This window comes from Elephas maximus, chromosome 10, assembly GCF_024166365.1.
Source record: "Elephas maximus indicus isolate mEleMax1 chromosome 10, mEleMax1 primary haplotype, whole genome shotgun sequence".
NCBI lineage: Eukaryota > Metazoa > Chordata > Mammalia > Proboscidea > Elephantidae > Elephas > Elephas maximus.
In genome coordinates this window covers 108,299,108-108,310,116 of record NC_064828.1, presented here as the reverse complement: position 1 = coordinate 108,310,116, position 11,009 = coordinate 108,299,108, and the positions used below count along the sequence as shown (strand labels likewise).

General features: G+C 55.1%; 1 protein-coding gene across 1 annotated transcript; it reads left to right on the top strand.

Moving 5' to 3' along the window:
• The first annotated feature begins 2,219 nt into the window (after positions 1-2,219).
• On the top strand, positions 2,220-4,856 carry GSC (goosecoid homeobox). Its single transcript, XM_049898464.1, has 3 exons — positions 2,220-2,710; positions 3,145-3,404; positions 3,718-4,856. The coding sequence occupies exons 1-3, from the start codon at positions 2,356-2,358 to the stop codon at positions 3,871-3,873; spliced, it is 771 nt and encodes a 256-aa protein (XP_049754421.1). The 5' UTR covers positions 2,220-2,355; the 3' UTR covers positions 3,874-4,856.
• The last annotated feature ends 6,153 nt before the right edge of the window (positions 4,857-11,009 follow it).

The window sequence follows — 11,009 nt, the reverse complement described above, 5'->3', positions numbered from 1 at the left end:
TCTGAACCCATCCACTCTCGGGCGCCCCGCCGCAAGCGCCCAGCCACCAGCTCAAACGCCGCCAGAATACCAGCCGAAGTCGCAGCATCTAGTTGGCTTCCATCAAATTACACCTGGGAAAGGTTGGCGGGGAGTGTATGCCCCGAGAACTACGTGATTTTTAAGTCTCTGAGAACGGAAAAATGCCTCCATCCCCAGTTAGAAGGCACGACACTTCTAACCCCAGACCTGACCTCACACTCTCCTCTCCCGGAGTGGTTTCTACTGTGAAAACTCAGCCTACCCAAACTGAGTCCCGTCTCCGCCGTGCCTGCATCGCTACCCCACCCCCACCTCTTAGTCTGCGCAGCACTGGAAGAATCAAGACTCTCAGGCCACAAGCTGGTGGGCGTGAGGCCGCAGAGGTGCACGCGGGGGGGCCTCCGAGCAGAAGCGCCACCGCCTGGCTTTGCCCCACGGCTCCCGCGCGCCGCCGGAGGGCTGCGCCCCAACAGGACTAAGCCTGCACGCCAGGGCCCCTCTGACCCGGCAACCGCAATCAACACGTGCCCTTTCCCCTTTGCCCCAGCGCCGGGGAGGGCAGCCCACTTACTTAGTCCTACTGCGGCGACTTCAGACAACGCTGCAGGGACCCCTGGTTAATTAGCGAGAGAGAAATCGCGAACACCGTGTGGCGTTAAATGCGGCCTTCCTCGGGAAGCCCGAGGTGTTCCCCACCCCGGCCCTCGGCGATCTCGCCTGGACACGGCTCTGCCCCCTTCCCCTGGAGCGGCCCGAGTGGGCTGCGCGAAGGACCGGGGAAGGACGGCTCTGCTGGCCGTGGCCCTGCGCCCGGCCCACGGGGTCCCGGGGGCTGCTTTCGTTCCGCGCGCACCGCCGCCTACCTTCTCGCAGGGCATTCGGCCTCCTGCGCGCCTTGGCGGCTGGCTGCGCCTCCCGCGGCTCTGGTGGCCTGGCCGTGCCGCTCCGAGGTTCCCGCAAATCACCGCGGCCGCCTGCCGCGAGCAGAGCCGGGCTTGGTGCAGGCCGCTGGGGCCCAGGGAGCCCACGCCAGGGCCTGCCGGGCGGAAGGGCAGCCCGCGCACGGCTAGGTCTGCCCTATCCAGAAACAGGCCAGTCGCAAGGAAAAAATGCAACTCAGTTGTTGAGGAAGGGGATAAGGAAGCCTCAAAGGCCACATCTGGGGCGGGGGTGGGGGGGGGGAAGGGGCGCGCAGAGAAGAGGAGGGAGAAGATACCCCATTTCAAAAACTGAAAGCGGGAAAGAACACAAAATCTACCGACTCCTAGGCGGGGATCAGCTAGAAGTATTGCTTCAGAGTGTATTCTCGGTGGTGGATTTTAACTGGTGGTGGAACTTGGTCTCCGGTGTGTAAGGGCCTAGGGGGCTGCGCTGGTAGTTTTCAGACCCAAAGGGACTGAGGAAAATAAAACTTTGGGGGTTTTGAGAAACGCAATGTACCTCTTCATCGTTTTTGCGTTTCAAAATGCCGGTCTTTGCAAAAATAAAAGTTTTCGGGGTGGGGGGTAACCAGTTCCATCCGGGAGATAAACTCAGATTAAACAAAATGAAGGTGGGTGTATGGAGAGGTCGGCGGAGGAGCGTAATTTTCAATCCCGTTGAAGGGCGATGCAAGCCTCTCACATCTTTTAAAACAAGTTCCTAAAGAAGGAAAAAAAGTAGCCCCAAAGTAAAATGGGCCACAACGAATTTGAGCTACGGGGCAGAGGAAATCGCACCCAATAATAGGACCCAATCCGAGAAAAAAGGGTGGGGGCGGAGAGGCCGGGCGGAGGGAGTTGTTAACTGCGGCCCTACAATGGAATTAATGAGATTAACCGGGGCAATTAGGCCGCCCGCCCAGCTCCGCCGGCCGGCAGGCGGCGGGGCCGCGGCATGGAAAAAATTAGGTTAATTTCATTAATTCGCAATCCACAATCTCTTTTCAGGCCCGATAACCCCCTCCCCTTTGGCACCTCTCCCCTCCTCCCTCCCTAAATCCCCCCCACCCAAAGGAAAAAAAAAGAAAGGGCCAAATCGGGTTCTGTTTGTCATCTGCCTATTACCGGGAACTAAATCCAGGATGACGTCGACTCGGTATAAAACCAACAGGAGGTTGAGCGGGCTCAGCGCCGTCCTCCCGCGGGTTGAACTGGGCGCGCGGCGGCGCGGGGCGGGCGGAGGAGGCGCGCGGACGCAGGGGGCGGGGAGGGGCGCGGGCTGCGCGCTCGCCGGCCGCGTCTCTTTCGCTTTGGTCGCCGGCGGGAGGAGCGGGGCTCCCCCCCCACACGCACACTTGGAGGCTCTTTCTTCGGCGCGTCCCCGCCGCCCCCGGTCCCGGCGCGGGGCTCGGGGATGCCCGCCAGCATGTTCAGCATCGACAACATCCTGGCCGCTCGGCCGCGCTGCAAAGACTCGGTGCTGCCGGTGGCGCCCAGCGCCGCGGCGCCCGTCGTCTTCCCGGCCCTGCACGGGGACTCGCTCTACGGCGCGGGCGGCGGCGCCTCCCCGGACTATGGCGCCTTCTACCCGCGCCCCGTGGCCCCCGGCGGCGCGGGCCTCTCGGCCGCGGTCGGCGGCTCCCGCCTGGGCTACAACAACTACTTCTACGGGCAACTGCACGTGCAGGCGGCTCCCGTGGGCCCGGCCTGCTGCGGGGCTGTGGCGCCGCTGGGCGCCCAGCAATGCTCCTGCGTCCCGACGCCCCCAGGTAGGGTCCGAATCGTGCCCGGCGGCGCTGCCCGCCGCGGGACTCGGCCCCTGGGCGTGGGAGGCGGCAGCGCTTTTTTTTTTTTTTTTTTTTTGCGTTTTTGCGCAAATTTTTGTCCCCTTGCAGATCTCCACCCCCTCTTCATTTTTGCCGGGATCGGGAGTTTGCATGCTTTTTGTTGCAAACTTTAGGCGAGAGTTGGCGAAACTGCAGCTCAGTGCTTGCATGCTTTTAGGATTCCAGAACTGGCTTTGGGGGCGTGCGAGTGGACGCTATACCACGCTTCCCCAATTCCCCTGCACCCCCAATTCCCAGTATACACTTGCAGACGATTTTTAAGTTGGAACGGGTCTGGGGCAGGCGGGCAGGGACGAGGGAGGCCCGGGCCAGCGCGTCCCCGGGCTTGGCTGACCGTGCGCCCCACTCTGTCTCAGGCTACGAGGGCCCCGGCTCGGTGCTGGTGTCACCGGTGCCGCACCAGATGCTGCCCTACATGAACGTGGGCACGCTGTCGCGCACGGAGCTGCAACTTCTCAATCAGCTGCACTGCCGGCGGAAGCGGCGACACCGCACCATCTTCACCGACGAGCAGCTCGAAGCGCTGGAGAATCTCTTCCAGGAGACCAAGTACCCGGACGTGGGCACGCGCGAGCAGCTGGCCCGGAAGGTGCACCTCCGCGAGGAGAAGGTGGAGGTAGGCACCCGAACGTCCCTTCCCGCGGAACGGGGCCTGAGCCGGCTCTGCCCGGCTCTTCTTGGGTCTCCCTGCGCTTTAAAAATCATCCCAGTGGCGGCCCGGATGCGGCCGGCAGCGCGCTTTAGGCCCAGGAAGTTGGATGGAAATGCGGAAGCGAGAGCGAGTGTCTCTCCTCCTTTTTTTGGCAGGGGGGTCCCCAGTTCTCAGTCCACGGCAGGCCGTCCTGCGGCCACGCGGAGCTCCCCGGTGGCCAGGCCGTGGGGACGCGCGAATTTGATTCTGACTTGTTTTGTTCTCCGTTGCGCAACAGGTCTGGTTTAAGAACCGCCGCGCCAAATGGAGGCGGCAGAAAAGGTCGTCGTCGTCGGAGTCGGAGAACGCCGAGAAGTGGAACAAGGCGTCGTCCAAGGCGTCGCCCGCGAAGAGGGAAGAGGAAGGTAAAAGCGATTTGGACTCGGACAGCTGACGGCCGCGGGCCGGCCGTGGCACTTGGCTAACTCGAAGGACTTGCACAGACGGACGATGCTACTTTCTTGCACACGCGCTGCCTTGCGGGGAGGGGATTGAGAGAGAGAAACCGGGAGCTGTAAATAGTGTACAGACCGCGAGGGTCGGCGCCTGGGGCCCGGGCGGTGCTGGGGGTCGCAGCCCCGCAGGCCGAGGCCGGCTGGCGCCTCGCTCCCCACCGTAGTATTTATAGTTAAGTTAACGGTGACAATATAATAAAGTGATGGCGATGTAGACGGGCCACATTCTGTATTTCTAATCTCCCCTCCCCCCAACCATCAGTCTGAGGCCCAGAAAAAAGATTTGTGTAGGCTGTAGCTTTAAAAAAACAAACAACTGGGCAGCTCTGACCTGTCCAAAAAAAGTGAAACTCTGAGTACGAATCAGGCACAGGACGCACGGCCTGCTTTAAAAGTAAATTTCGCCGAGGGTCTCCAGGAAGGGGTGGGGAGTGGAGATGCTGGGCCAAAGAGGAGAACAAGGACTCCTTCCTTTCTTCCCGCCGGGAGCTGGGGAAGCCTCGCAACACCGGGGCCTCCTCGGAGCCCACTCCACGCAGCTCGCCCGGCCCTGCTTCCGCGAAACCCCAGACCTAAGGCGGCGGCCATGTCCGTCATTGACGCTGTCCTGGATCTTCCACACTCGTTCTGGTGCCAACGTCCTGGGGCCAGCGTTTCTGTCCCGCAGCCCTGACGACGACCACCAGCCCCTGTCCTGCGGGCTGCTCCGAGCTGCGCACCTGGGCTCATGGAGACCCCAACGCGGAGCCCGCCCTGCTTCTCGCCGGGCGTGTGAGGTGCCCAGGGCCGCCCGCCGCGTCCACCAGCTAGGCCACCCTCGTCTAAAGAGCGCAGTGCGGAAGCTTCCGGCTTTCTTCCGCCACCGCCGGTCACGGCTCTGCACCAGTCGGGCCACCGGAGGGAGCGCATCGGGATGCGGGTCGGCAGGGCTGGAGAAGCCTCCCGGTGCCAGGATAAGCTGCTGGGCCTGGGACGATGAGAAGAGGGCGCCTTCTGTAAGGTCCCGGGGGGCGTCGAGGAGACGGGGTGGAGGCCAAGGACCAGCAGGAATGGCTTTCAGTGCGTTAAACTTCCTTGGATTTTGCCTTCAGTCCATTTAATGGGTGAGGAAGATAAAAAATTTTGCTGCCTGGGAGTGGGTGAGCTTGTTCTTCCTCCTACTTAACAGCCAGCTAGGGAACACCGCGCCCTCACAGTAATAGTTTGTTACAAGAACAGTGTATTCCCACAGGTCTGTAGAAGCTTTGCAAGGTAAAAGTGCCCCCTCCCCAGCAGGCGAAACAATTCATGTGAAATATGGAGTGGCCCTCGATTACTGCCTTTCAAAATAAGGAGCATCCCCATAGAAAGAAGGAGGCAGCAGCTAGGAGGCCAGGCGTGCGGGGCCCAGCTAGGTGGTGGATGCCCCTCAAGAGGTGGAGTTGGCCTTGGCTCGGTTATCGGTTATCGCCACCTTGGGCAAGTTACCTAACTCTTCTAACCCTCACCTTCCATAACTGCAAAGTGGAGGTAGTGATAGGATCTACCTCCTAGGGTTGTTACGGAGGTTAAAGGGACTAATTGCTTTAGAATGGTCCCTGGCATAGAGGAATCCTTTGGCTACTTAATTTAAAAAAACATTCTGATGATATTTATTTTGCTAGACCCAGCACTCCAAGTTTTAGGTGCATTATCTCATTCTATCTTTAAAGACTCCTAAGAGATGGGAGATGTTCTCACCACTTTTTACATGAGGAAATTAAGGTTCGGAAATGTTAAATATTTTAACATGCAGCTTATAGGAAATAAGGAGGTACAGTGTTGCCCAGGTGGATCTTACACCACAATGGGGACTTTCTGCTAATAGCAGTTCTTACGAGAGAAATATTCAGAGAAGCCATTATAATGTTAATTTTAGTGAAACAATTTGGCTATTAATACACCCCCCTTATAAAGACTTCCATCCTAAGAAATTTGCTCTGTGCTCCCCATTCCTTAATTGGCAAGGTTCCTGGATGGTCTCCTGTCCTGTTGGGGGGGGGGGTGAACCTTTGGGGGAGCCCAGGATGAGCCCATGCCTTCACCCCTCCTGCCCCATTTTTCCAGAACATTCTAAGAGGCATGGGCAGTGCCATTGCATCCTGAGAGATGACCTCCCCAGATCTCTGTTTATAAACTGCTCTCTGTCTCTTTGTCCATGTCTTGGCCTCCCTTTTATAAGGGAATCTCATTTGCCTGCTTTCGAGAGGGGTTCAAGGTAGGTGGGGAGTTGGGGAGAGGTAGGTTCTGAGTCACTTTACCTGTGAGCACCTGGTGCAAAGGCACTTTGAATGGGGTGTGCAAGGGGAGGGGCCCAGGGGCTGGACAGCTGCTCCCAGCTTGGGCCAGGGCAGACCCATCTTGTCCACCTTTCTACCCCACAGGCCCCTGGGGAAGTGCTTCAGTCAGTATTGGCCCAGCTCACGGGAAACATTGTAAGCATCTTGAGTGAAGGAAGAAATGTCAGGATAACCTGTCTAATTATAGCTTACCCAACCCCCTGCATTCCGCAGCGGGCTGTGGGGCTCAAACCTTTTGTCTTAGCCTGGCTGCCTGAGCTAGGAGGGCTGATAGTGTCAAGAAGAGGGCCATTCTTTGCTGGGCTGTAGGCCTTGTAGTTGTCTTGGGTGGGCATTTGTATGATGGTGTTGGAATGTAGGGTGCCCATGTATTCACATATAGACGACAGGACGTAAGTGAAAATGACTTTGTCTATGTGGTTTCTCTAACCATTACAACCTATCCTTGAAAGTGTTCACCCCATTTCACAGTTGGGTAAACTGATGCCAACTGTGATCTGCCAGGGACCAGGCTCTTGTGATTTCTATAAACCAGGCTACCTCACAGCACCCGGACTTTTCTTTTTGGTGCTGCAACAAAGCCTTGTATAAAAGTTCACCAACAGCAAAGGATCCGAGGAATGAGTCCGGTTGCCCGCCCCCCGGCCCCCCGGCCCCTGACGGGGACAGGAATCAGTGGCCACAGAGTGCCAGACTGACTCCAGGAAAGAACAACAATGATAATCAGAACCCGTAACATTGGTCTAGCACTTCCCACTGTGTAAAGCCCTACACACATTTCAGGCGGGCCCTCGGGAGGTGGGGAGTGCAGCCCATTTTGGGAAATGGAGGCTCAGAGAGAAGACATGGTTTTCCCAGGACACATAGTAAGTGATCCCCCAGACCTGAGTGGACCCTTCCATGGCCCTCTTGGGGTGATGGTGAGCTAAAGGGAGCCACTTCCAGGTGCCTGGGCCACCGGACCCAAAGGGCCCTGGCTGGAAGGAGCAAATAATGGGGAAAGTAGGTGTGTGTCTGTGTTTGTGTGTGTGTGTGTGTGTGTGTGTATAAAGATGCAGATTCCGGGGTTCCAAACGTATTCCCAGGAAGGTGCGTTCCAGCTGTTCTCAGCAGTTGGCTGTGTGTTTAAAGCAGCATCCACCAACAGTATATTTCAATAGGTTCTTTAAGCAAGTTGTGTTTTACTCTCGACCTAAATGCTGTCTCTCTCCCGTGGAGGCTGTGTTTTCGGTGTATCTGTGTGAAAGGTAGCTGGCTTCCTCTTGCTAGTCTTTGTGTGGGGGACTGGTGGAGCAAGGAGGTGGGGGGGACAGAGGGCTCTATTTTTCTGAATTGTGTGAGGTTTAAAATGACTCACAGTTAAGGCATCAAGGCCCCCACACAAAGATTCTATAATTGAGGCCCCCCAAATTCACTGACCTTTTCTCATTGCACCCCTAATCTGTCACCTCCTTAAGTGAAATGAAGGAGGGCCAGTGTCAACCTCCACCTGATGAAAATGGAATTCTGCCCAGCAGGTCAGGCACAGGCTGTGGCCAGTGGACAGCTGGTGGCTGGCCTTAAGCCATCTTGGTCCAGGCTTCTGTTCTGATGGGGCCTCGAATTTACCAAGTGACTTGGGCAAGGTAATTTAAGCTCTGTGTCTGTCAGGTTCCTCCTCACCTGCGAAAGGGCTTGGGTGGAGGATTAGAGATAATATAAAGAAGCCAGCCGAGCGTCTGTCACATTTATTCCAGTGTGCTTGGAGAAAACAGCCCGGAGAATGGCCTCGTCAATAGATTGGAATTAGGAGTTAAGGAATGCACCTTGTTTTTAATTGTTGTTGGTTTAGGAGCTTATGGGTGGCCACAGGATACAAACCCTAATGAAATTAAGTGCAGTTGCCACAAATTTCAGACAGGGAACCATCGGATAAGGCATATAAGGTTGCATTCTCCTGGAGAGGTTTAGGACGAGGAGACTGAGAGTGAAGAAGGAGAAAATTGGGAATAGATTTGGATTCGATTTCCAAGTTTTCTGAAATGACCTTGAGGTTTTTCAAAAGTCAACGAAAACAAAACCCAGCAACCGGCGCAGAGACCCTGGAAGGTTCAGGAAGAAATGGAACCAGCAGGGTCCTTTGGCCTGTGGGGCTTCTCACTTTTTGGGAGATGGAGGACCCCGGAAGCCTATCCCTAGAGCAATGTGGTAACAGACGGCCCCTGTTTGCCATGGCTTGCTTTTAAATTCTAGAACAATAAAGAGCTATTGTCTTGGCAGTCCAACTGACCCGCGGAACAAACAGGCTGAAGTATGGCCTGTTGTGGTATTTTAAAGCGGGGCTGTAATTTTTGGATTCCAGCAGCCCTCGCTTATTCTCAAGTGTCCAGTACTGGGAAGCATCCGTGAAGAGAAATCTTAAGAAACCCTCTCCCAACTCCTCCCCTTTTCCTTAGGACTTCTTTCCCCTTATTCCTCTGTTTTCCTAATTTGAGGTCCTCCAGGGTCTGTGGTCCAAATCGAGCGCCCAGGTTAGCAGAGTGAACCGTATTTCCCGGCGTGTATGCACCCTGCCACCCTTAACTGAGAATTGATTTCCAGCAGCTATAATTAGTGAGGTAATTTTAGCCACGATGGACAGGGTTCAAAAGGGCCCGTACCATGGCCTCACAGATTTCCTAGTTGTAACCAAACCCAGGGAATGCTTCAGCCTTGTTGTGTTATCCGCTGCTTCTCGGACCCAGGGAAGGCCGCTGTGGCTTAGGGAGCCACATTCTTGTTGAGCCCAGGAAGGCTGGGTTCCTTCTCCAAGGGGCGGGGGGGGGGGGGGGTAGGGGCGGAGGAGAAGTAGCTTCAAAATGAGTATTTACCAGACAAAAGACTCGTGTCATCCAGCAGATTCAGAAGTGCGGTGGTGGCCACACACAGCCCTGGGGCAGTGGTCCCACATGGCCTCATGGCCACAAAGAGAAACAACACGCTGCCGAAGACACTGCTCCCCAGGGGCGAGCTTGTGGACTGAGGGGACTGTGTGGTTTCAGGGGTACACAGCAGCCAGGTAGGGGCTCACTGCTGGGCCAGCCTAGGGGCCACCATCGGCCTGAATCGCAGCCCCACGGTGACTGTGTCTGCTTTAATCGCATCCCAAACAAATTCTTGACATCGCTGGGCATGGCCGAACAATGTTTCTTTCCAGATGGAGGCTGGCTAACCTCCCTTGAAAACTCTCCAAAGGCTAACTTTGGGACCCGAGAAATACAACTGCCCTTCTCTGGGACACAGGGAGCCCCCGTGCCCTTGGAAAGTCCCCTGTCTGCGAGGAAGACTCTTCCCCTCACTATGAAGTCGGAATCGCAGCTGGACTTTTCATCTGAAGATGTACCGACAAGGGCCAGATGGTGGGGGCACCGGGGAGGTGCATGTTCAGCATTGTTTTGTATTTGAGGAATAAATATTTAAATCTGAAACCAAGTGAATCACTTTCTACTGAAAAGAGGGCAGGCATAGAAAGTTTGGGTGTGTTGATTTTTCCTCCTGTTCTAAACGTAATCCCAGAAGGCGTCATGGTGGCCACATTCGGGGCCTTCAAAGAGGTAATTCTCTCCTCCACCGGGACAGGGCGCCAGAACCTGGTGGCATTCCATTCCATCTGTTTTATTCTTCCGGTGGCTGTGTTTGTTTCCATCTGCTTTTGCCTCCAGAGGACTCTCGACCTGAATGGGCTAAAACGGAGACACGTCCCTTTGTCCCTGGCTTGATGAAAACCCCTTGGTTTTGTTTCGGTTTTTGCCTGCATGGTGACTGCCCGTGGGTACAAATGTGAGCCTGTGGAAACTTAACCCTTTTCTTGACTGTAATTAAAGCTCTGAACAGATCGCAGGTCTTCATGGTTTTTTTTGACTTTATGTTCATGTGTACTTTTTTTTTTTAAGAGGGAGAGTGTTTTCTGCAATGTCCTAAGAGTAGTGTAAAAATTGTGTATTACTTTTGTTTGGGATTTGCGGTTTCATAATCATTTTCTTGGGCAGACCCTTGGCTAGTCCCGTTTATAGCCCTGGGAGGCAGGATAGACGGGGCCACTGTCATCTTGTTACATCATAATAGCTACTAGGACAGCTTTGACCCCAGGTCTGATGCTGGTCTGCCTGTTTTACCATCTGTGTTCTATTTAATCCTGTCCGTGTCCCTGTGGGAGTTCTTGGGTGGTCAGATGGTTAGGGCACTTGGCTGCTAACTTGGCCGAAAGGTTGGAGGTTTAAGTCCACCCAGAGGCACCTTGGAAGAAAGGTCTGGCAATCTACTCAAAAATCAGACACTGAAAACCCTATGGAGCACAGACCTGCCCTGACACACATGGGGTTACCATGAGTGGAGCCAACTCAATGCAACTTTTTTTAATTCCCCTGTGAGGTCGACATTGCTGTTGGCATTCTGCAGAGGGTGAGATGACTCGTCCAACCAAGTAAGTTTGATTCTTAGACTGTAACTCCAATGCTCTTTCTACACTGCCAGACTACCTCCCTTAATAAGCACTGACTGGGAGTTCGAGGTTCGAATCCCTGCCTGGCCACCAGCAAACAATGTGACCTTTGAACTTAGACCCCTCATTTCCAAAATGGGACGATTATAGACGGTTTGTGGTTAAAATGGGGTGGTTAATATCCAACATTAGATTTTCCTGCAACCCATGAAAATTTGCAAACACGAATGATTAATCATGGAAAATATTTCCACATGTTAAAAATAGTCATAGGTGGCCACACAACATGGTGAATATT

Bases quoted from the DNA above. Each gene is read 5' to 3' on its own strand.
- GSC (XM_049898464.1), top strand. From the start codon at position 2,356: ATGCCCGCCAGCATGTTCAGCATCGACAACATCCTGGCCGCTCGGCCG. The intron at 2,711-3,144 runs GTAGGGTCCGAA...ACTCTGTCTCAG, and splicing joins CTGCGTCCCGACGCCCCCAG to GCTACGAGGGCCCCGGCTCG. The intron at 3,405-3,717 runs GTAGGCACCCGA...GTTGCGCAACAG, and splicing joins TCCGCGAGGAGAAGGTGGAG to GTCTGGTTTAAGAACCGCCG.